Source organism: Thunnus albacares, chromosome 5 (genome assembly GCF_914725855.1).
Source record: "Thunnus albacares chromosome 5, fThuAlb1.1, whole genome shotgun sequence".
In the NCBI taxonomy this organism is placed as follows: domain Eukaryota; kingdom Metazoa; phylum Chordata; class Actinopteri; order Scombriformes; family Scombridae; genus Thunnus; species Thunnus albacares.
Window position 1 is genome coordinate 11,205,322 of NC_058110.1, and position 25,526 is coordinate 11,230,847.

The 25,526-nt window shown below is 40.0% G+C and overlaps 1 protein-coding gene across 4 annotated transcripts in view; it reads right to left on the reverse strand.

Annotated features, from left to right (window-relative positions):
• Positions 1-25,526, reverse strand: part of soga1 (suppressor of glucose, autophagy associated 1) — a 106,182-nt gene that overhangs the window by 66,281 nt on the left and 14,375 nt on the right. For all 4 annotated transcript variants that reach the window (XM_044352989.1, XM_044352986.1, XM_044352988.1 and 1 more), the window contains one exon: positions 12,729-12,878. In XM_044352989.1, coding sequence (XP_044208924.1) covers positions 12,729-12,878 — 150 coding nt within the window. The remainder of the gene's footprint in view (positions 1-12,728; positions 12,879-25,526) is intronic.

Sequence of the window (25,526 nt, forward strand, 5' to 3'; positions counted from 1 at the left end):
CTGACATCAGGACCTACAATTCATGTATAATTCAAGAACTGAGAACTGCTCAGCATCACTCACAGTTTGACCACACACTTAGTACACAAACACACACAAGTTATACTTTTATATAAGCTAAAAAAAGTGCATGAAAACACACACACACATATACACACAAAGGACAGTAAAGCATATAATAGAATCTCAAGGGAGACCAGCTGGATCTATATTGTCCATATAAGACCATCAATAGACCATCACACTCACACTTTCTACACATTTACACAAATACAACAGAGCAGATTAAAACCCTTTGTACGTGTGTGTGTGTGTGTGTGTGTGTGTGTGTGTGTGTGTGTGTGTGTTTTTATCTCACAATGGTTTCCTATTCACAGACTAGTGTGGAACCTTTTTAGCAAACCCCAGTTTGTCCCCCACAGGTGAGATAATCTGCACTCCAGTCAGCTGTTAATGGCTTTAAATCTTTTAATGGGTGAGAGGGGGTGAGAGAGAGACAGCATCCCTCCTCCCCTCCATCATCCATCTGCTCTTTTCTTTCTCTCTGTTTGTACACAGTGTTTACCTCGACTAACCAGCATATATGCACCTGTTATAGGATGTTTTTCTTTTTGTTCTTTGTCATCCTTCTCCTCTCAGGCCAACCGCAGGGTCTCTGACTCATCCGTTCAGTGCGGACATACAAACGACCTGCCTAAAGCTTCCTATCTATCACTGAGTCTATCTACTCTCCTCTCTACTCTAATCTCTCCTTTCCAACCCGTCCTTTATTTACAGTATGTGGAATAATTACAGAAACAGAAAAAAAAAGTAGAACAAACTGGACTAAATCAGGACCAGGTCCATCGCCGTTATATTAGTACAAAACCGTTGACTGGATAAATACAGACTCATTATCTGACACTTTGGTGATGATAGAAGACGATGACATTTCAGAGAGATGAGGTTTACACCTGACCAGAGCGATGCAGCAGCTGTTAAGACTCATTTTCTGGTAATGCATTAGCAATAAAGTGTCCTGCAGTCAAAGGTGTGTATTTATCGGCTATTTTACAACAGCTTTAGATGGCACTTAGCCAGTCAGAACAATAGGTAAAAAAAAAAAAAAAAGCTTTTTGTGACATTGAGTATGTCTGTCCTTCACTGTTTCTGTCTGTTTTTCTGTTTCTGTTCCTCCTCAGCAGAAATATCTCGACTATCACCACATATTTCCATTCATCCCTCCCCCGATCTCTCCGTTCTGACAACAATTTAGAAAATCAATCAATTATTTAAGTGATTCATCAAACAAAAACATGAAACATTGTCTGGTTCCAGTTTTTCAGACGTGAAGATTTGCTTCTTTTCTTTGTTCTGTATCATTTTAAACTGAATATCTTTGGGTTTTGGACTGTTGGTCAGACAATACAAGCGATGTGAAAGTGTCACCTTGGGCATTTTTCTCTATTTTCTATTAAATTTTACAGACTAAATCTCTAATAAAAAAAAAAAAAAGGATCACCAGATTAAAATGATGTTTCGTTGCAGCCCTGGTATATTCTATGTCTAAATAAATACAATTTAAATGTCCTAACAGACCCAGCAGACAAAACACACAATGCTGTTTGTGTTGTTCTCCTCCAGCTGGATCCCCCTGCAGGCTTTCTATCACTGAATGGTGTCTACACATTCATCCTTGACTCAATCCCTCCATTTATCCTCCCTCCTTCCCTCCCCCCTTTCAGTCTGCCCCTTAATTCTCTCTTCTTTCCCTTGCCTCTTGTGTTTTTACAGTGTTATCACCCCCCAGTTGTCCCCCAGTGTCTCCATTGGTAACTCGACCAGTTCTCTGCCCTTCAGTACGTCAGGTGTCTCAGACACACTCATGTTCCCACCACCGAGGCATGAAATTACCTCTGCACCCCCTCTGGGCCCCTAAAAGATGCGCGACTGTCGAAAAATTGAACACAAATATTGGCAGTGAGGAGAGGGAACACGAGGCGGAGGCAAACACAATGCTAATCATCTGAGTATAAAAGCATCATATTGAAGAGGCGTTGTGTTAGCTCTGTTCCTCCACTGGGAGCTCATATGAGATTGTTGAAAAATTAACTGCAAATAGATGTGATGTTGGGGAAATGCTTTGCACAGTTAAGTGTGTATAAATCAGACAGTGTGTGTTTTTTTTGTGCTGGATTGAAAACTTCCCACAGAGACTGTGTTGTACAGAAAAACAGCAGCGTTGGTTGTTTGTTCAAACAGCTCAAAACGACCCATGTGTACATTTACTGTAGTCACAAAGCAGAAAAGGGTGTGACATTGTTATTAACGCAGCAAAAAGTCAGGGCATGGAGGTCGGAGTGGTGCATAAGAATACAAAGTGTGTGACTCTGTGTCTGACACCAAAGACCAGGATTCATGTCCCATCTCCTACCAACATTCAACCAAGAACATTTAGGAACCCTTACACCTTGACTACAAGGGCAGTAGAAACCCTGCCAATAACGTTTCTTTGGTTCTCAAGCCAGACACTTAAATGCCAAAGATGTTTTATGTTTACAATATTTTACACACTTATTGATTTCTAAATTGACTACACATTTTTATCAGGTGTGTTCTCTAATTAGCTAGCAACATTAAGGGCCATTATATAATTTGCCATAAAACATGTAATTGTGGAGATTAAACCTGTAATAACTGATTTTATGAGCCTTGTGGGCGGCGGAAACAAGCTGTGAACACAATACCGACATCATGGCACAAACTCGTTAAGTGCTAATTTACACAACTATTAGAGACAGAGCAACATTAGCATTCATCCTGAGTCATGTGTCTGGTGAGTGTAAGTCAAATATTCACTCTTGTTGTAGTTCTGTTTTTGGTTGCAAACACCTCCTGAGAAAATATCTGGTTGTTGAGCTGCTAAATGCTCTGCTATGTTCGCTAGCTAGTTGCTAACTTTGTTTGCCAGCAGTTTGGTGCTGGGCAGGTAGTATCCAGTTGGTTTTTAAAGCTTTTTCGCTGACAGCGGCTCCCTGTTGCAGCAGTAAAGGCTGATGAGTGCAGCGAGAATGAACAAAAACAGCAGAGTTGTGAAAACCAAACCAAAACAACGTGCTGAAAGACACTACGAAGCTCCACAGAGTTGAGGGGAACTGCAGAGTCAGGTGATGCTTCTCCGTGGGTTCAACACCTTCACATTCAAGTAGTCAAGTGATCCTTGTAAATAAAAAAATGTTGATTATGGACACTTTAATTAAATGATCAGCTGCTGTTGAGTTTAATTGTGTTATACAGGAAGATATTTCTAAAGTCTAGTCTACCCTCACTGATGGGGTCGATAAAATCATTTCTCATTTCTCATTTCTGTTTAGAAGTTTATAAAAGGCTTCACACTTGAACAATAATCATAATTAGATCTTTTTATAAATGTCCTTATTGCAATTTTGCACTTCACTATTAAAAAATAACATGTTTCACCCCTCGGCCTGTATGCAGTGTCCAGAGCAGCAGCCAGGATGTCTGTGTGCTTTGTTTGAAATAAAGAGAGCAGCAGTGATGAATTATTCTCTGGTTTGTCCTTGCACCACTCTCTCTCTCTCTCTCTCTCTCTCTCTCTCTCTCTCTCTCTCTCTCTCTCTCTGTGAGTGTCTATAAGGCCTTGAGTTCCCCAAAGCACTCTGCAGTCCTATACGTTACAGTATGCATGTGAGTGTGTGTCCCATAATATGTGTGTATCTATCAAATGAACGAGTACAAGTGCACCTCTCTCTCTCTCTGCGTGTGTGTGTGTGTGTGTGTGTGTGTGTGTGTGTGTGTGTGTGTGTGTGTAACCTCTGTCTGTCCCACTGGAGCCACTGAAGCTCCAGTCGACCCAGAAACGCTTCCAGCAAGATTCCCCTTTGTTTCCCCCCCCCCCCCGTCACCCCCCTCCTCCTCTCCTCTCACTTTCTCTTTCTATCTTTCTTTCTGTTTTTGTTGTGTTTCTTTCTTAGATGTTTTGTTTTGTTTCGAATGTCCTCTCCGATCCCCTCCGTGTGTCCTTGTCTTTTATTTTGTCCCGTCTTTTCTTCTTCTTTCCCCTCCTCATGCACTTTTCCTTTTGTTTTTTTTTTTGCTCTTTTGAAGTTTTACTTTCTGCTTTCTCTTTTGTCCTTATGTTGACGATTCTTCATCTCCCTCATTCGTACTCTTTTTCTTTTCCTTATATTTCACTATATTCCTTCTTGTTTTTAAACAGCAGCCTATCCGCCCTCCTCTCATATTCACTTTATGTGTCATACCCACAATTATACAATTCCTCTATGTAAACATCTCTTCTTTTATCATTCCTCCCCATTAACCTCATTTCCATCTCTAAAAATGAGACTTGTTTTAAACTGACATCACAATTAGCACACATTTTCTTGCTGGAATGTTTCTATGCATGTAAACACAGTCTGTCATTCTCTCTTTCCCTCCTACAGTCACTGTTCTTCATCTTTCCTCCCCTCAAACCCCCAAAACAGAAAACTTATTTTTATCTGACTGTTTTCTCTGCCGCAGCTCTGTCTCTGGTGTGAAGTGGGAGTGTTATGAGGCTGATTTCTTTCTCTGTTCTTCTAAGACCATCTTCACTCTAATCAATCACTCTGACCCAGATAAAGCTAAAGCTAAGTTTAAACCCGGGCTGCTTTGATGCTCTGACCCATTTAACAACGCTTGTGTCCCCGCAGACAACACACAGCTTTCATTGTATGTAGACCTAAGATGGACCACAGGGGAAATAACACGGGAGTCACGAACCTGCTTGCTGCAGAAGAGCCTGAACTGGCTAATGAATGATTGCTACTCAATTACATCACTGCTAACCCTGTGAGGTAGGATGACATAAAGGTGCTATTACTCCTCTCCTCACCCACCACTCAGGGTGTTTTACTGCATCAGTGGAGGAGACAGCATTTGGGGAACAACTGTTCAGATTCCTGTCCGTGTTTCAGGTTACCTTTCAAAAAGTACAATTTAAGATCTTTAAAGGCGGGAATCGAACACAGCACGTGTATTTTAAACCTTTATTTAACAAGTATGACTGAGAGCAACGTTTTCTTTTTCTGCAGCACCCTCGCTCATGAACTTTGTGAAGACATGAAAGGGAAATATAAGTAATCCAGATATAAGAATACCAGGAACACATTTGTTAAGGTCATTAAGTTCAGTTGTGTTTAATTCAGGATACAGCAGGCAGAGTGTCCTACTGCACTACTAAAACAGCACAATTAACCTGCATCTAATATATTTTAACCAGAGTTAAGACATTTTTTAACCGTTTGAGTCAGATTGATGGACTTACGGTGGCTTAACTTCTCCTGAAATTAAAAATATATGGTGTGACTTGCTAAGACTTGTAGTGACTGTGCTACGCTTGCAAATAAAGGGAGTGAAAACCAAGCAAAAAACAGCAGCGGGTTCAAAAGGTTAATTGAGACCTTAAATACAAACACCCTGGTTTAAGCCTTACAGCTTCACTGACCTTCCATTAACCCTGAATTTATGTTGCTCTCCTCTACGCTGAAGGACGTCACACCAACATATACATAAAATACACGCATGCTGCAAACTGTGCACACACGCATGCAGGAATAAACACATAAAAACCTAACGTGCGTGAGGGTGAACGCCCTGTCTTCGTTTTTATAAAGTACACACACACACACACACACACACACTCACAAATGCACACTGCAAAGTCTCCGGCTACCCTTGTTCCACATCCCTCAACTCATTCCAAACAATAGGCAGCACTTCCTGAAAGTCAGAAATAACAGGGAACAGTTTCCTTCACCAGTAACTGGGGAATAACAGAGAGAGAGAGACAGACAGAGAGAGAGAGAGAGAGAGAGAGAGAGAGAGAGAGAGAGAGAGCATTTAAAAAAGAAAGAGAAAGAGAAAGGTAATATGGGAACAAGAGAGACTCCCTCCCCTCACTATTCCCTCCATACTCAAAGGTTTACACTATAGGGAGCAGTAAATTTAAATTTGGGACACCATTGTGTCGATTGGTGGAACGTTAATATACAGTATGTAGCAAATATGGAATGGTTTCAGACCATTGGGTTTATTAGTAGGACTGAATACTGAGAGATGACATTAATTCAAGTTGTTCACCAAGCGCATACACCAGAAGAAGTTTTCCCTTTCCCTGGCTTGCTGGCATGTTGTGTCGCCCATCGCACAATATACTTTAATGTCTCATTTCTTGAGCCCACCAGCTTGTTCAATAGACTTTATACAAATATAAAACCTTGATGGTTTAAAAAAAAATCATAATACAGAGTATAAAGAGGTGTGACTGTTGGGGTGATGATTGATGAATGGGCTTGTTGTGCATCCGACTTTTGTGTTGGAGACTGGAGTTCACGTCTAACGACAGACCTGCGATTCACTTTTTCATAACAGTAACCGAGACGTTTCCTTAACTTTCACCATGTGTTTAAGCTGCCTAACCTTGACCATACCCTGACTAAAATGTATTTGTCGCAACCCTAATCATTCCCTACAACCTTAAAGATTCATCTCAAAAAACGCTGGCATTCAACATTAACAGGAATTATAGGTTCGTCTAACATCAACGTTCTTTTCTGGTGAGAAGGTTGGCTTCTCTTTTGGACAAAGCCAGACAGTCAAGTGCGTTCTTGGCAATTGCATTATGGGAAGATTGTGTGAAAGAGAGAGAGAGAGAGCATAAAAATGTCTATTTTATATATGTATATGTGCCCAAGCAGACAAAGTGACCTTATCATCCTCAACGGACTAATCTTAAATCACCATGTTGAGAGATACACACACACAGAAGGAGAGAAAGAGAGAAAGACACCTCTTATATGACCTTCAAGGGAAACATGCCATTTAAACACACGCAGAGAGGAGAGAGAGAGAGCAAGCATTTATGTATATACCAATGAGAGAAAGACAGAATCTATTCTGACAGAGGAGAGACAGACTGAGAACCAGTGAGTGACATGCTGCATTTTTCCCTTCACCCTCCAGTCACTGAGGATTTTTTTCCAATTAAAGCTGTTATCTCCTCAACTGCCAGCCCTCCTACCAAGACCCCACATGGTACAGTCTCCCTTTCCACTACTGCTCTCTTTTCTCTCTCTACAGTCCTATACTCTATCATTTCTTTCTCTCTCTTTTCATTCTCCTCTCCTTTGTTCTCCTTCGCTTCATTCTTTGTTTTCCCCCTGTTTCTGCCTCTCTTTTGTATTTCTCTCTCTCTCTCTTTCTCAGAGGAATTCTTCAAGTTCAACCAACCAACCAGCACGCTTTGTATCCCTCTGTTTCACATCCACCAATCTGTCTACTTCTCCTTCTTTTAACCTCTCCATCTCTCTGTTACTCCTTTGTGTTTAGTCACCTTGAGGCAGTGTGGTCACAGCTGGAATGAAACCTTTTTTGGTCAACTTCTACTGCAGTGCATGAACAAAAGACCACCGAGATTCGAGCTGGTAACGTAGCAGAAACATGCTGTGCTTGTTTTGCTTGCTGCGATGTGAGCATCTAAAAACTGACCGGAGTTCATGCAGGGCAGCAAAATCAACCAAAGACATAAACGGATTGTCCATTGTGTAGCTTACATGCCCAAACCTGAAGGGCTCTACTACAGTGACTTCCTCATGGACACCATGACAAGTGTAATAACTTAAAGATAAAGCAGGGACTTTTTACTGACATCTGTGCAACATCGTGCCATCTTCAGATCTTAAAAAAAGTTAGATATACAAAATAATAATAATATTCTAGTTGTGTTATTTTATTGGGTCGCACTAAGAGGGAAACATAAGCTAAACATTTTTAAGCTTTGAAGATGAAATGTTGTTACCAAAACATCAGCTAATGTAATACAGTCTGTCCTCCATCTTTTTGAAGTGTTCTTCAGAATCACAAACAGGTTTATTGCTAAGTAGGTTTGCACAAATAAGGAGTTTGCCCTGGTGTTGTGGTGGATAACAACAAAAAAATAGAAGGAAAGAGAAAACACAAGTGCCTAAACAAAGTAAGAGAAAATACAACTACCACAAAAGACAGGTGTAAATATAGCAAAATAATGTATGTCATCATGCAAACATATCCTGATGTTAGTGCAGTCTTTGTATGTATATCCTGTGCACGCTATAGATTGAAACAGGAATGCATGAGGAAATGATCATTTGCATGGTGTCAACTCTTTTACTGGAGCAAAAAAGAACAAAAAGAAAAATACAGTACATCATCAGTAGTTAATGGCAGCTGGAACACATAGGATCAACATCCATCCATCCATCCTAACAAGGTCAAAGTCTTTCATTTATTCTGCTTACAGTATGATGACCTGACCCTCATTACTCTCCTCTTTGCCCCACCACTCCCCCGTCTATCCATTCACGAGACAGAGTTACACCTACAACAGTACAGTCAAACACATTGAAATTCACCGGCGCACACTGCAGCTGCTGTTTTTTGTCTATTGACTCTACACACTGTGAATTGCACAACCACAACAAGGGAGAGCAAAAAAATGGCAGAAACCACAATGAACAAAAACAATAGCTGCAGTGAAACAAACACAGACGAGGAAAATTGCAGATTCAGAAGCTGGTTTACTCTGTTGGTCGTTGAAAAAAGGATGTAAACAAAGGCAGGCTTGAACATGTCTGCAAGTGTTTCTGTCTTCTTTCATGACAGACCACTGAAATTCATGTGCCTTCAAACTCTAAGTCCATCCCTCACATCCCCCAAACATCAGACCCCGCTTCATTATCTCCCCCACCCATCCCTTCAATCAATCCTCTCCTCCAGTCGAGCCTCCTCACCTTCAGATGACAAAACACCTGAAAGAGACGCACCCTATCCATCCTCCCCTCTATTTCTCATAAACCTCCAGAGAATCTCTCTTTCTCTTCTTCCCTAACTCCCTACATCCTTCTATAACTCCCCTCCCCTCCCCTCCCTCCGTCAAATCCGACCTTGTCTCCTTCAGAGGTCAAACAGCTGGAATGGATCGATGGCTTTGGAGAGGGAAGGGAAGACGGCAGCAGAAGAGAAGAGAGAGAGAGGAGAGGAGGGTGGGGTGGGGAAAGACAAAAATGGAGAGGTATGAGAGAGAGAGAAGGAGTAAGGGCTTTGGTATGGAAGAGGGGGAGATGGACAGAGGAGAGGTTTTGAAAGAGAGAGACGGGATAAAGAAATCCCTGCATCAGCATTCCTCTGGGTCTCTATGGGAGCACCAAGAGAGGAGGGAGGGAAGGTGAGAGGAGGGAGAAAGAATGGGAGGTGATAACAAATAGAGAGAAAGAGATGGAGCGAGCAGGGGAGGGATGGAAGAGGGGGATGTGGTTAGTCTGTAAGGGAGGGATGGGATAATGGGACAGAGAAAATTAAGAAGAGAGGGAAGGAACGAACATGTCCCTTCTTCTAGTTAGACTTAATTGCGTTGTTTACCCGCAGGCTGGTAAACAATAGAGACGCGTGTGTGTTTGTGTGCTTTTTTATGTGTGTTGGTCTAACAGTGAGCTTAATATACAGATACTCTAGCAGATAATATGTAAAGAAAACAGATAGTTTATGATACTAGCATATAGCTTCAGAAGATAGCTAACACTACATTTGGCCTACATACAACATAAATTACTAGCCATGTGGTCAAATCTGAGACAATAACATTTCTGTAAGCATTTGGCTTACAAACCCTTGCTAAACATGTTTTGTACAATGACACTCAAAAGTGCTGTAAAATGTATATTTCTGTTTAATTTGTGGTTCTAGGTGTCCAGTCACACCAACATTAATAACACTATTACCAAAAAAATTATAAAAATATATTAATAACATCTTGCTAAAAAAAAAAAGTTAAAATAGTTTTACTATACAGACTGATAACAGTGTTTGCAGCTCGGTCAACAAATAGCCTTTTTGTCAGCCTGTGAGCAGTGACATCATTTTTAGTTAAAATAATCAGCTGATAATTAATATAAATGTTTGTATTTTTAGGTTTGTAACCTTTAGTTCACACTACCTGGTAATATAAAGTACTGCTGTAATTACTAACTGTAACTAGTAAACAATGTGGTAAAATGCAGCTAATGTTAGCATACGCTCACCAAACACTAGGCTACAGAAGTAGCTAACATAGTGCTAATAATGAGCTAACATGGAGCCAGCAAACTGTAGCCCTTTATAGTTAAAGCAGTATATTAGCTACAACTGAAGTGACTGAGTGATAATGTTTAGGCTAGCAGCTTATAAACATAGGCAGATTCATTGCAGAGAGCTTGTTAGCAATATGCTAGCATGTGTAAATAGCAAAACATATTCTTATCTACAGAATTAGCTCTGCAGAAGTAGGGTGACATTTTTAGTCAAAATGTTATTTTTTTGTTTATGGTGTTTCTATTTGAGATTGTTGGACAGGTTTCTCTTTCTGTTTTTGGGCATGAAGCTTCACTGTTAGGTTTGAAGAGAATAATTCCTCTCCAGTTCCCAGTAAAGTATCAACGGCCAGCAGCAGCACAATATACTGTAGGTCTAGCCATAGCTCTGCTTTTTGAAGAACATTGATCTCAGTACAGACTGGAGCCTGCAGCCGCCACCACAACACAATCAATAATTCACAAACCTCCTTTACACCTGTGAATCACCAAAGCCTTCATTGTCTGTGTGTTGTCCTGTCTTTGTGGTTAAATGCTTCTCTTTTTTACACTTATTTTCGGCTTATTCTTGTGTATATCTACTATATATATATTGATATATATCTTGAGTTTCCTGTACGTCTGATGTCTCCATTTTTTTTCAGTTTCTCACTCGTACTTGAATTCCCTGTTTATATAATCAAAGGTGACACAGACACAGATGAGTGAGACATTCCTGTGTGGATGAGCACACACACAAACACAGTTTCCCTGAATCATATCAACAATGTGAAGAATTCACATCTCTGCAGAGTTAGCATAACTCAACACAACAGACCAAAACACAGCTTATGAAACCATGTTAGTCAGACAGTCAGCAAACAGTCAGAAACCCGTCAGCATACAGTCATCTGGACAGTAAACAGGCTGATATATGTAGGGGAAAATAACTAAATATAAAAAAGTACTCATGGACTGTAAGGTGCATAATACTGTTAGCACTTTGTTTCATCTTTGTGAGACTTTATAGTGCAACAAACCATTTTACTTTAATATAGAGCTTCAGTAATTTTGATAATTGAATAATTGTTGTAGTTGTTTTCAAAGTAATAATTGTCAGAATAGTAGTTGTAACCCTACTTTAATACATTTATCTGACTGCTGGACTTACTAGTTGTTCTGCAGAATAAAGTTGCAAAGTGGGAGAAGTTATGCATATGATCTGAAGTTGAAGACCAGTTCATTTTCTGCAGAGAACATGGTGACTGGAAGGTAGAACAGGCTGAAATATCAGCAGCTACATTAAAAACAATTAGTTCTTTGATAAAAAGGTGAGGACCATCATGGACAACATGAACAGAAAACTTTTAAATGGTTATTTACAGCAAGGAACAAGCAGCTCCTTCAAAGCAAAACATATAGCCAATAATATTTGGGCTACTTTGACCCCCTACAACATAGAAATCGATTTTACAGACCAAAGCAAAGGAACTCATTCTTTCAGTCACTATCCAAAGCTCACAGGTGAGGGTTGGAACAAAAATTGAATCGTACATCACTCATCACAACAACAGTCAGGTCCAACACCTGCATCAAGCTGCCTATCGATCTCACAGTCCATCTCCAATAATCCAGTTATCTTAAGCAAATCATCTGCCTATGATCTACCGCTGTGAACTAAGCCTTGTGTAATAGAGTAATAAAAAGCACTGAGCATCCCTCCTAGACATCCACAAAGAGCAAACTGGCAATTTTATGGAGGGAACACACAGTCCAGCCAGATGGAGCAGACAGACCCAGATCTCCTGCCAGCGACCCAGTCATCCATCCAACCCTGACCCGCATCAGGAGCCTGGTCCTGGGCCAAAGCCATGACCATCGGCCCGTCAGACACTGAGTGAAAGAGACAATAAGCAGAAGCGAGAGGGAGAGAGAAAGACAAGGATGGAAAGACAGAGCCTCATTTTCTGTTTTTCACTCAGATTAGACTTCTCAGAGGGAGGCTGGCGAGGAGGTCAATCTTGTGCCGATCAGAGCGAATCTGGGTGCGACATCAATTTATTTTTATTTATTTCCCTTTCAAAAAGGAGCGTCACGCCAGCTCTGTTTATCTTCACTTCAGCTGTATTTTTTCTTTTTCATCACGGCACTTTATTGGTTACACTTGATAAAGCAAAAAGTCCCTGGAGTGGCAGCAGAGAGGCAGAGATGAAGTCAACACTAGATGAGAACAGAGACAAGCTCTCTCGAGGCTTCCAGGTAAACTGAGCACAGTAAACAATGTTTTCTTCAAAGGGCCAAAAGGACAACTGGCTAAATAAGGATCTGCCCAAACCTCAAAGTTTAGCCAAAATTTCCAGTTAGGTCCAAACTCAAACAGACACTTTAATCTGAAGTTAGACCCTAGTAATCTTCTACAGCAAAACAAGATTTACTAAATAGCACAGCAGTGAACTGGAAAAACTAGAAACTGGTTCAACTGTAGAGCAAATGTGTTGTAGGCCTACTGTTAAAGATAAACAGCATTTATACCATTCAGAAAGCAAACTACTAGCACTACTGAATCAATTTCCATACAGCACAGTTTGGATATTTTGATCCTACCTTGTCAATCTCCTGCTGCAGGACCTGTTTGGCGACCTCCAGGTCTTGCAGTCTGACCCTCAGCTCCTCGTTCTCCTGCTCCAGACGGTTCCTCTTCTTCTCCCCGCTGTCCAGCTGGCTGTGGAGACGGATGGACACGTCTTTCGCCACCTGAGAGGGTAGACAAAGCGAGTATTTTGACTTTATTCATCCACCTCCTATTAGTGAGCAATATCCCGATTCACGTTCTGCTACACATTCACACAGTTACTGAAATTCATAACTGAGAGCTGCCCAGTACAACCGCAATCTGTGAGCAGGGACACTTGGTAACAAATAAACAACAAAACAAATGGATAAAATAATAATGCAGGAGCATAACTGTTATCCCAAGTGATGATGAGAAGGTACACACGGTGGAGTTTTGAGTAACTCTTGCAGGTAACATTTTAATTTGCCAGTGCTGATTACATTAACCGTTCAACTGTCATCATGGGATATTGCTCAGGAGATTACTTTTTATCTTTTAATATCTGTTAAGGTAAGAGAGACAGAATCTTGGCTCTATTTTGTTTAATTTCGAGGCGACAGAAATGTTCTAGGAATGCTGCCAGTGCAAACAGGACCAGTTAAACACTGGTTATTTTAGCTGAGTCTGTGAAGTGTGTCGGCTCTACCAGCAGGAACTTTTTGCATGTTCAAACCAGTGTGCATGGGGGGTCATTTTTAAAATCTAATAACGCCAAAAAGATAATTAATACCACTCTAACAGGAACTGATGTTTTATACATAATGTGATCTTATGAAAGTCTGATAGTTTCTCCCTGAGGGGATTTGTTCATTAAAAGTTTTTAACATCAAAGAGTCAAACAAAGACAAAGTCAACTCCCTGATGTCTGGTATGAAAACAGCACAACAAGACACACAAACTCCCATCTGATAAAAGCATCATGGTTTAGTGAATCTCAAGTATTATGTTGTTATATTCAAGATCAGAATTACTTTATTATGAGGCAAATGTAAAACACTCGGGCAATTCATGCAGAAATGTATTAGTGATACTGTTCAACTTAGTCAGATTTAATTAGTTAAGGTAATAGAGTTGGTTTAACTGTTTGGTCAATTTTGGTAATAGTGCAATGAAAGTGAATTAAAGGTTTAAAGGTGCAGTTTGTAGAACTTAGTGGCATCTAGCAGTGAGGTTGCTGATTGCAACCAACTGAATACTCCCCCCTCCACCTCCCCCCAAGTGTGTAGGAGAACCTATGGTGGCTGTGAAACTCGCGAAAAACACAAAAAGCCTTCTTTAGAGCCAGTGTTTGGTTTGTCCATTCTGGGCTACTGTAGAAACATGGCAGGCTCCGTGGAAGAGGACCCGCTCCCTATGTAGATAAAAGGGCTCATTCTACAGTAACAAAAACACAACACTTCTTATTTTCAGGTGATTATAAACTAAATAAAACATACTTATGAATATTAGATTCCTTCTCTGCCAAGTCCATTCTGCTAGATGCCTCTAAATTCTACACGCTGCACCTTTAAGCAGCATTTTGTTGTCCAAATAACAGACAGTATCATACTGGTATGAAGAAGGTGTGTTACAGGAACATGTTGTTCTTGATTCAGGTTCAATGTCAAATGTCAAACCTGTTCTGTTCTCAGCTGTATTTTGGGGAAACAAAACACACACTGAGAGCCAATATTAAACCACACTGTCCATCTCTGTAACTTCTGTTCCTCATTATAGTCTTTAGAGCAGCAGTGGATTCAAAATGTCTCACATTTTAAATTAGGTCTTTGTTCCAGAAATAATGCCTGAGGACCTCTAGGAACAGGGCAGCAATGAAAACTGCATAAAACCTCTTATACAGAGTCTTAATGATGGCCGTCTCCGGCTCATTCAGCAACAGGCAGCCTTACAAAGGGATCGAGTAACATTGTTTTTATGCTGAATTACAAGCAATATCACTTTCTTTTCCGTGACAACAGTCCATTTGTTAATAGTTTGCAATACAAATACAGTTAGATTTAAATCAGGGCTGAGGGACTCTTAAATAATGTGTTTGCAGCAACAACAGCTGACAATATTTTGTCCTGTGGAGCATTTGGCTGATTATGGTGAACGATTTATAGCAGAATACACTGTGATGATTTGTGAAAATTCTGGTGCCAGTTGTATTTCTCAAAGGAAAACATTTATTGTGGTTAAAATCAGTTATGGTTATGATTCTCAGTGTTTCATAAAATATGTCAAAGAAATAACGCTGCTAACATGAAATAACATGATTTCACTCGTTAAGCACTACATAACAGCATTTAATGTCCAACACTGAAAATAAACCAAAAAAAAAAACTTAAGTGGACAAAATGGTGTTCAACAACTGCTTTAATTTGTATCACGCTCAGTCAGAGTCTTTTGGTTATTAAAAAGGGTCACATAAAAGGCTAAGTGCAGATAAAAGGGAGTCATTTGCCTTAATAAAGTCTCATTTTTACTTCAAACTGATTGCGTTAGCTCTATTGAAATTAAATAGGGCTTTTATCCTAAAAGACTGTATTAGATTTGATGAGATGAAACTTTAATGATTCCTATCGGGAGTTGAGTAGATGGATCTATCCAATTTTAGAGAATAACGTCTGTGTTAAATCAATAACTCAATAGCTCATAAATGTACTTAGACACCATTTACTTCAATGAGGATTTAATTTAGTGAGCCTTTAGTATCTGATGATTTAAGAGTTGTATCTTACTTTTATGACTTTTAACAATTAGCGTGTATGGGAGTTATTCACTATTAACAATTATTTTACTAATAAGAACTCTGTATTTTACTTCCTATGGTCTCTTCAGAAATGATGTAATCCTCTTGTAGTACAGCTCTGCAGCTGCCTTCATTTGACTATATGGAAAGAAGGTGAAAGGTCGGTCAGTTCAGATGTCCTATGATATCACTTGGTAATTTCTGTGCTGAAATGACTTTAACTATGTGGTGCAGGTACCTAACATAAATGAAAATGTCCATTTTTATTTAATAGCTAAAAACAGCATAAATAACAGTAATGCAAAGTATGATATACAAATATCACACTTGCATATAAATTGGTTTAATATGGGTCAATGTCAATATAATACAGTATATTTTGTTTTCAGTGTGGAGGGAAGTCTGAGTAAATCTGAACAGTAACTGCAGCTCTGTGATCATTTATATTTCTCTGACTGCATCTGCATAATTAATACTTTTATAGTTTGTGATTATATATGAGTAGCTGTCTGCATGTGTTTCTTTTTGTTGTGTGTGTCTGGTGTCTGTTTGGTTCACGCTTGTACAATTTGTGTCTCACTGCTCATCTGCAGCATCTCTGCAAACACAATTTGTAAATGTGTGTATTTACTGTGTGCCAGAATGTCTGAGTATGAATGTGTGTTTGTCTGAACCAGCGCCAGTGTGCAGCTGAGTCCCACAATGCCCCACTGTACTGCCCACTCTAACCAGTGGCTCCCTGGGCTCCACCATGCACACTCCAATTCATTTTTTTCATGTGTGCGTTTGTGTGTGTAGACTGTGTATTTCTTCTCCTCTTTGTACACCTCCTGTGCTTCTCTCTTGTTTCAATAGTTCCTAATAGTTCCTCTTGTACTCTTGTCATTTCTCTTACAGTGCCTCGTCTCTTTGTCACACTGCATCTCTTTCCATTTATTTCTCAGTTTTACCCAAGTGGGTAGCTACTGGTCTGAAAAGTGAAGCCAATGCGGAAGTGCCTTAAACCTGCATGCTTTCTAATGGCCAGCAGGGGGCGACTTCACTGGTTGCAAAAAGAAGTCCGTTTGTATAGAAGCCTATGAGAAAATGACCCTACTTCTCACTTGATTTATTACCTCAGTAAACACTTTCCTAACGAGTTTATGGTCTCAATTGCTAGGTTCAAGACTTCTTAAAAACAACATGATGTTCATTTTGTAAATTATGGTCCCATTTAGAGTACAATAGACAATAAAGCATCGTATCGTAAGGTAACGTAACCATGGCGTAACCCCAGATATAGGCGTAGCTGCTGCTATTTCAGTGTGTTTTCTGTTCATGAAAGTTAATTTTAACATTTTGATTATCTAAAAAAGTCTTGTTCAGCATTTGGTTGTATTAATAGACCCTTGAAGGAATCGGCTGTCCCGTTTTTCTGGTGAGTACTTTTAGTTTTAGTGGTTTTAGGCCTGTTTTGCACAAGTGAAAATTAGCATTAACATTAGCATTATCATAGTTAACCATAGACTGTAAATGCACTGTGCTAACCAAGCTAGCAGCTAGCGCTAGGTTCAGCTCCACCCTCTATTTCTAAATATGGCTATTTCTGGCTCCAAAAATCAAAGATGGCGATGTTAAAATCACTAACCTCAAGGCAGTCCACAAACTAATGGGTGGTGTCACGGTGACTGCATCCATAATTTTTTACAGTCTATGGTTTTAGCCAAATCTCACATTGCTACTCTCTATCATTAGTGGTCCAACCAAATTCCATTTCATGAAAACTTTTCCATTTGTTGGTCTAAACACTCGTATTACTAATTCTGTAATGTAATGCTATTGTTTATTCTACATCCTAATGTTGACAGTGTACTATTTTTGTAGTTAGTATTGAATAAATAAATGCACGGTACTCTATCAATGCCTAATCAATCAAACTCTTACTTTCACATTCAATTCAACCTCAAACCACAGCCTAGATGCTTTTATAATGATTTTGTTATGAAATGTTTTACAGCTGTACAGCAGCAGCTCATTCACTTCACACATATTGTGTATTCCATTGTACATTGTAACAGTGTCCATCAACACTACACTCAAAGACCCTCAATTTGGCTATAAGTTGTGACAACACAGTTGCTTATTGGTGAAATTAGATAGCTGCTGACAACTAAATTAGTTTTTCCTCTTAAAAAATGGGTTTTTGATGTTTTTTTTGCATTGATCTACGACTGAATTCTGAGTAAGTTTCCACTCAAAAGTTTTGAAGTTTCACATGAACATCATAAATACAACCGCACCTGAAGGCACCAACACTAAAATTACAGAGTTAGCATGTAGCATGTAGCATGCAACTCATTGGCCTGGTTCCAGATCACTGAATAACCACCCGCATTTCCAATGTGTTATTTCAACTGGTTGGTGAAACAATTGGCCAATCAGAGCTTAGTGGGCAGGAGTAAAAATGTTAACGTCATCTTCCTTCAGCACATATGCCACCAAATACACACAAAAGTTCACTAAAATCCCTGCACAGCTTGATGCTGTAGTTCTTGGTTGGTAAATACATTTCATCAACAGAAAATGAAATGTTGTTGTTGATTGACAGGCGACCTCTGGGATGTGCAGGAACACGACAGCAGTGAGCACTGAGTAGTAAATATGGAGATGAAATAAGAGATAAAAGGATCTCACCGACTACCTCTTCAACCAAAAGGACATTTTTGCATATCAATTTACTCCCTCTGTCTCTCTCTCAAGCAGATCGACCGCTTCCTTAGAACAATAGCTTCACACTGTACATCAGCATCCGTGTATTAAAAACACACAGTTCTTAATGTGTGTTGGCTGAAAGCTCCCAGAGCTTTATGTGTATTGATTTGGACAGAAACGGTGATTGATTAACACTTAATTTTGATCAGTGCATCAATATCGTAAACAAAAAACAGCTTTTATTAATGGGATGTTTTCAACACATGGGCCTCTGTTCCTCCTCCTCCTCCTCTCTTCACTTCTATAATGTCCTCCCCTTCAACACTCCTTTGTCAGCCTTTGATTCCTGATAAATGCTTTATTGTTCTTCTATGTTAAAGGAAACGTGAAGGAATTTAACGCCATTGAAGCTGTGGTTTTACCCAGCAACAGAGCTATAGGATTTAATTAGCATTCAGTCGGGGTGCTGCAGAGCTTGGTGAGAAACTGTGTGAATGTGTGTGTATGTGTGGATGTGTTAAGGAGATTGTGTGTGTGTGTGTATGTGTGTGTGTGAGAGAGAAAGTACGAAATAAGGACAGAAGGAAAAAACATCAAACCTAGAGGCAGAGAGAGTGAGGGTTTCTTGACTGTTCCTTTACTCACACACAACAAAACACACAATATACACACACACACACACACACACACACACACACACACGCTGGCCACAGGGCAAACAGCAGTATCATTCAACAAGTGGCAGTTAGTCATCAAAAGGATCTCTTTCGTGTACACTGTGCGTGGTTGTGTGTTTGATTGCATTCAACAACCAGAGTCTTGTTCCTCCTGTTATCCAGCCTGTCTGCATTAGGCTGCACACACACACACACACACACACACACACACACGCACACACACACACATGTAAAACTCTTTGATAAAATCTACAGGGAGGGAAGTCGTTAGAGAGATGACCGTTATGGAAACACAGCAGCTTAGTGTGTGTGTGTGTGTTGTGTACATGCGTGTGTGAGAGAGTGTGTGCGTGTGTGTGTGGGGGGGGTTGTGTGTGTCTTATCTGTGTAGGATCAAACTGAGGGGCTTTCTGCCTGGTCCCTGCTTCTTCAAAAGGCTTCATTAGATCAAGGTTAGAATTAGATTTCAGTTAATGTTAGTGTAAAGGTTGTGGTTGGACAGTACGTAGCATGTGGTGGTTAAGATAAGAGGCTGCGTCACTGAGGGTCCTCACAACTATAGAAGCACACATTTAAGTGTGTATGTCGAGAAAGATGAGCCGACATAAACACAGAAACAAAACACGGAAAGAATCATATATTACATTCATTTCTTTCATTTATTTAATTTATATAAAGCATTTAAATTAAACCTATGATGCTGAATACAAAAAAATATCTGTCATGTTACACATTTACACTTTAATTAAGCAATACTCTAAGTTTTTGAGAAATACTCATTTGTTTTCTTAAACCTGTAACTGATTTCTTTGGCAACTTGGGGGCGGGAACAAGCTGACATGATGAACTCATTAGAAAACTGTTTACATATCCAGCAGTTATATGGAGCATTCATTTGGAGTCGTATTTCTGAAGTTCAATATTTTCTTTTATTTTAGCACAGTTTTGGTCTCCACCAGCTCCAGTGAGAATTATATGGCTCTTTAGCTGCTAAATGCTCCACTGTGTTCGTCAATTAGTCGTTAACTTTTGTCTGTCTGCCATTTGGTGCCGGGAGGTAATGTGATGTACAGTGGGTTGTTAGAACTTTTAGCTCCAAACAGCTGCCTTCTGTGTCTGGAAACAAAATGATGAGAGCGGTAAAAAAGCGGCAAAACAGTTAAGTCGGCTGCTGAAAAACCAAAACAATGAGCTAAATAACGGAGTCTGGTGATAATTCTGTTATGTTTCATCGCAACAAGTGACCCTGTTCAGATACAAGTAGTCATGTGGTCCCTTAATATTGATTATAACTGCCTTAATAAACAGTTAAACAAGAAGATGGACGTCAATTTCATCTCTGTGCCTAAACGTGTTTTCAGGTGATGCTCTTTGACATCGGTCACATTCGATCCTACCAACAACCTGCCTACAGTTGGCTCCTATCCACTTACTCTAACCTCATCACTTAGCTTAACAGAGTGGCTTTTAGCTTAAAATAGAAGGCTTAGCCGTGGTATCAAGTTGAAAAAGTTAACCTGTTGCCAAGTCAGCTGGCAGTGGTTTACAAGAGCGCCCTCTCTTTCCGTACTACTGCCAACTAACTCCATGATATAGGAGCTTAGTACAAACTCTGGCAGCATGTGTAAACAGCTAATTCTTGGATGTATTGGTGGGTAGTTTGCTGATTAACAAGTAACAAAGCACAGAAAACCAATGTGGAGATAGTGGAAGGTGTATTTTTCTTCATTCATGGAGGCTAGAAGTTTCTCACTGTTTTCAGTCTTTGTGCAAATTTAAGCTAAACATGTCCTAGACGAATCTCTCTACTGAATACACAGAGATGAAATGACTTGATCTGATTTCTTTATCCAACACCTGATATATTCCACAAAACATCAGAGAATTCCTTTAACATACATACATTGTTTTTTATATTCTCACGAGGAAATTCATCCTCTAGATACAACCTGTTCTTACTGTTTAGAAGCAGTGGGCGGTGACAGTACTGCACTCCACAATCTTGCTCAAGGGCAATGGCAGAAGTACTTCTAACACCTACTGAAACATTCATGTCTGTTGGTGTGGGAGGAAACATGTAAACTCAAGAAAGGCTTCAGTCAGCCCCGATGGGGTTTGAAATCAGGACCTTCTTGCTGTGAGGAGACAGTAACGACCACAGAGCCACTCTGCTCAAAACCAATTTATTACACCACTTTGGCTCAGTCCACTTCAAAAAAACAAGCTCCAGACGACTCCTTTGTTGTTTTGAAAGGTAATTTGTGGCTGAAAGCATTTTGAGTGAGTTTGTCATGGTGTTGTTCTTTTCAAATTTACCAGGAACATTAACATTTTATTTCCTGAATACATGTCGGAACCACAATTTTGTTTATGGATGCCCTTTCACTCGTCTGTCTATCTTAGAGTTTCCCGCAGTGGTTTAGCCTCTCTGTTGTCAAGTAAACTAAGAACATAACCATTTATACTGACTGAGACACTCCTCTAATCTGCAGTTTTATTCACCACAGCACTCCTCAGTGGTTCAGTCCTGCATGTTGTTTGTCAAATCACAGACTGTAGCTTCATGTCGGGGAACGACGACAGAGACTGAAAAGCTTCTTACAGGCCTCAACCTTGGAGGTGACTATACTGTTTTTTAATGAGCTATGAAATGTGCTTACAAAGTGCTGCTCTCTGTGGAATTATCGACTGCCTACTGTTTAGCTGAACCTCTCAGTTTATCATAGAGGAGAGTATTGCAGAATCAGCTCATAGCTGTACTGTCAGATAAGGAGTGTTTTTGAAAAAAAAAAAAACTCTCTTTCATAATCACATCAGTGGTTCTAAAACGGCTGACAAACCAAAATAGGCTGCTGCTCTGCCTCTATATGGTTTCATTACGTATTGGACATGTTTGACTTCATTTTTTTTGTTGCAACACATTCAGTCAATATCAAATGAACAACTAACACAGTCATATTTCACAAGATAATGAACCAGACATGTCTGTACATTGGTGAAAGGAGTGTTCGTTTATTTTACTCAAGTGACACCCGAAAATACAAGTAAAAGTCCCACAAACAAAATTTCACTCAAGCAAAAGTATTTAACTACTATCAGTTTAACTACTACTATCACATTTTAATGTTAAATGTGGTCGAGGTGCTAAGTCTATATTTTTACTTTTATCTCTTGGGTTTGGCTTGTTAGCTTTTTTATGAGTAATCCATCAGATTTTATGAGCTTTTGTTTTTCATGCGCAGTTTGCATCTGCAAAGTAACAAATACAGTAACCACAGCTAAGATAAATGCAAAAGGTTATAAAAAAAATGGGGTTTCCATAAAAAATATAGTACTGCTTCTGTAACATCCTCCATAGATTTAATATTTCCCTCAGATCAGCATGTGTGCAAGCCAGAGAGCGGCTGTTAGCTTTAGAAATACCTTGGTTAGGCAAATAGCTGACACAACTTCATACCGCATATAAAATAATGGATGACAGCTTGGACGACAAACACATTTCTGGTTCTGTGACAATCCAACAAGGCATCGGTGTTCATATTTGTGCTTGTCATCTCTCTCAGTGTGTATCTGCACTGTGAGTTTCCTGCGGGAGCCTCATATTGCATCATTTCATCACTGCTGTATTCGTGCTATAATGTGAAGCTGTCAGAACTCTTGACGAGAAGAAGCAGCTTTACAGCCCTGGAACCAAACCACAACACTTCTTACAATGTATCAATCAAACATGTCTGATGTAAGAGAACCATGGTTGGGGACAAGTACAAACTAAATTTCCATATCGCTACTGCAGCTGCTTTTATGCTCACAATTTATGATTTGTGCATTCGAGAGTCATAAAATACTTCCGAAAATAAGAGAACAGTTTATATACTTTAACGACTTACTCAAAAGAATCAGAGGGTTTGTGAGGAGACTGTGAATAACTCAGAGGTAACTTTGGTGTTGATGTTTAGTTTTGATGCTGATGACCTTTTTGACATTCATCCAACACTCCGGCCTCTCAACACCCATTTAGAGGATGTTACATCACAAGTAATCTGCTTCATGTCTATATATAAAACCATTATGTGTGAAAGAGAGGAAGAGAGAGAGAGCCACTGGCGTGACAGCTGTTCCAGTACAGGCTGTGATCCATCTATCTTTGGATAGAGACACAGAGATAGAGAGAGAGAGAGGGTGAGAGAGAGAGAGGGGGGGTGAGAGGGGACAGGGGTGATAGAATGTGATGTATTCCCACAATCCTTGGCATGTTGTTTGGCATCCTCTCACCTCCAATATCCCCGAACCATCATTCAGTCAATCTGTCCGTTCATACACACACACACACAGGCATCCATCCAGGTGTGAAGACACACTACTTGACTTGACTGTTATAACTCATTTTTCACCTGCCGCAGCAAAACATCCCTGGATTGTTTACAAGTGGTCCAAAATGCTGCTGCTAAACTCTTAACCAGGTCCTCCGAAAGGTCTCATGTGACACAGACTGTGATTGCTCTTCACTGGCTCCCCATTAAATTCAGAATCCAATTCAAAGTTCTTGTGATCATCTGTAGGGCTCTGCATGGTGAGGCACCTGCCTACATTAGAGATCTACTGAAGCCATGTGACACCTGCAGGTCTCTAAGGTCCTCTGATCAGGGTTTGCTGGTTGTTCCTCGATCTGAGCTTAAAACTAGAGGAGACGCCTTTAAAAAAAAGCTCAAGATCCATTTGTTCGGACTTGCCTTTGTGTATTTTTTCTATTTTCTATTTATTCTGTTTCATTGTGTTTATGTCTGTATGTATGTTTACGCTTTATTTCCTCTGTGAAGCACTTTGTGACGTCTCTGCTCTTGAAAGGTGCTACATAAATAAAGTTACTTACTTGATATCATAGCTGTAATATTAATAGTTGCAGTAGTAGTGGATGGGCCTGCAAATAATGATTATTTCTAGTTCTATTTATCCATCGATTATCTTTTCAATTAATCATTCAGTCAATGAACTGTCAAAAAATAATCTGCTGGCTTGACACACGGTTAATGGAAAAACCTTCTGTTGTGAAGAAGTGATAGGAAATGTAATGTGTTTATCACCTTATTAGCGGAGCTGATAGCGGTGCTATCCTTCAATAACAACAGGTCTACACAACAAGATATGGAGGTATTTGGAGCTACCTGGTCCGTGTATGAGTTATAAATACTGAAGAGAGGAATAGTAGAAGCAGAAACAGCCAGAGAGAGATGTTTGATGAAGAGATGTAGACAGCAGGCTCTTACTGCATTTTCTGCAAACCAGTACACTTCCAACAGAAGGTAAACAACTTATTTTATCTTGGCAATGCCAGTCGACTGCTCGCCGCATTGCTCAACGCGACCGTTTAAAAACCCTAATAGTGGAAAATGGCCATGACAGACTCTCAGGGGATGTGGCGACGACTTCAAATTGCTTGTTTTGGGCAACCAAACATCCAAAAATCAAACATATTCAATTTTCAATAGTATAAAGCAGAGACAGGCTGCAGTGTATCCCATCTGAGAAGCTAAAAGTAAACGCATCATCATCATGAGACACACACACACACAGAGAAACCACATTTCCTACTGGCAGCAGGGATGTAAAGTGTGACACTGGCATGGAAACTGTACTTCCTACAGTGTGTATCACACGTGGCGCATAAGTGGAGGTTGGGATGTGTGTGTGTGCATGTGTGTGTGCATGTGTGTGTGTGTGTGTGATAGAGAGAGAGAGATGCAAGAGCAACACTTTCCTGGAGCTCATACAGTACATCCACTAAACTGAATCCAATTTTAGCTTTCTCTCTCTCTCTCTCACACACACACACACACACATGCAGTACATACATATGGAGATGGGGCTGTGAGCTGGCCCTTGTCAGATAAAAGTACCGGATACCGCTTCCTTCCCAGCTCTAATCTAACGACTGTGTGTGTGTGTGCTTTGGTGCTTGTGGAGACCAGTTTTAGTGTGTGAGAGTGAGGACGTTTTTGGAAAGTTAAGACATTTGACTGATCCTCACTTCTTCAAAGGCCTGCTTGAAGATTAAAAAGGTTAAATTTAGAATTAGACGTAGGTTAGGTTAGGTTCAGTTCAGGGTTTGGGTGTTGCAATGGTTAAGGGTTAGCGTTACAGGTTAGCTAATGTATTACGCCAATTAGGGTACGCACAAGTATAGCAGTACAAATGTGTGTCTGTGGGGGAGCGAGGGAGGGAGGATGAGCTCATAGGAAGTCATACCGTGACAGAACTGAGCTGAACAAAATAAAGAAGTGAGAAAACAGAGGAGGATAACAGAGAAGAGGAAGGACAGAAATATAAATGAAGATGCACAGAGAGAGATACATTTAACTGTGAGCCCACTAGATACTGGACTACTTCATATCAGTAGATAATGTCTCTATTACCTATATGGCACAAACTGAACACAGGTGCCGCATGTAGCATAAATATTATACATAACTCCATAAAGCCGTTCCTGGTTTACAGCCATCACTGTGGTGGTTTCTCCTTATATGGGCAACCACAATGAAGTTCAACGCTGCTTACAGTCTGCGCTAAGCTATGCTAAACAGTTCATGGACCACTCTCTATCCTGCACATCCAGCTTCTCGTCTAACATCTGGTAAGACAGCAAACAAGCAGATGACAATAACTTCAAATGATCAGTTCACTCCAGTTGTAAT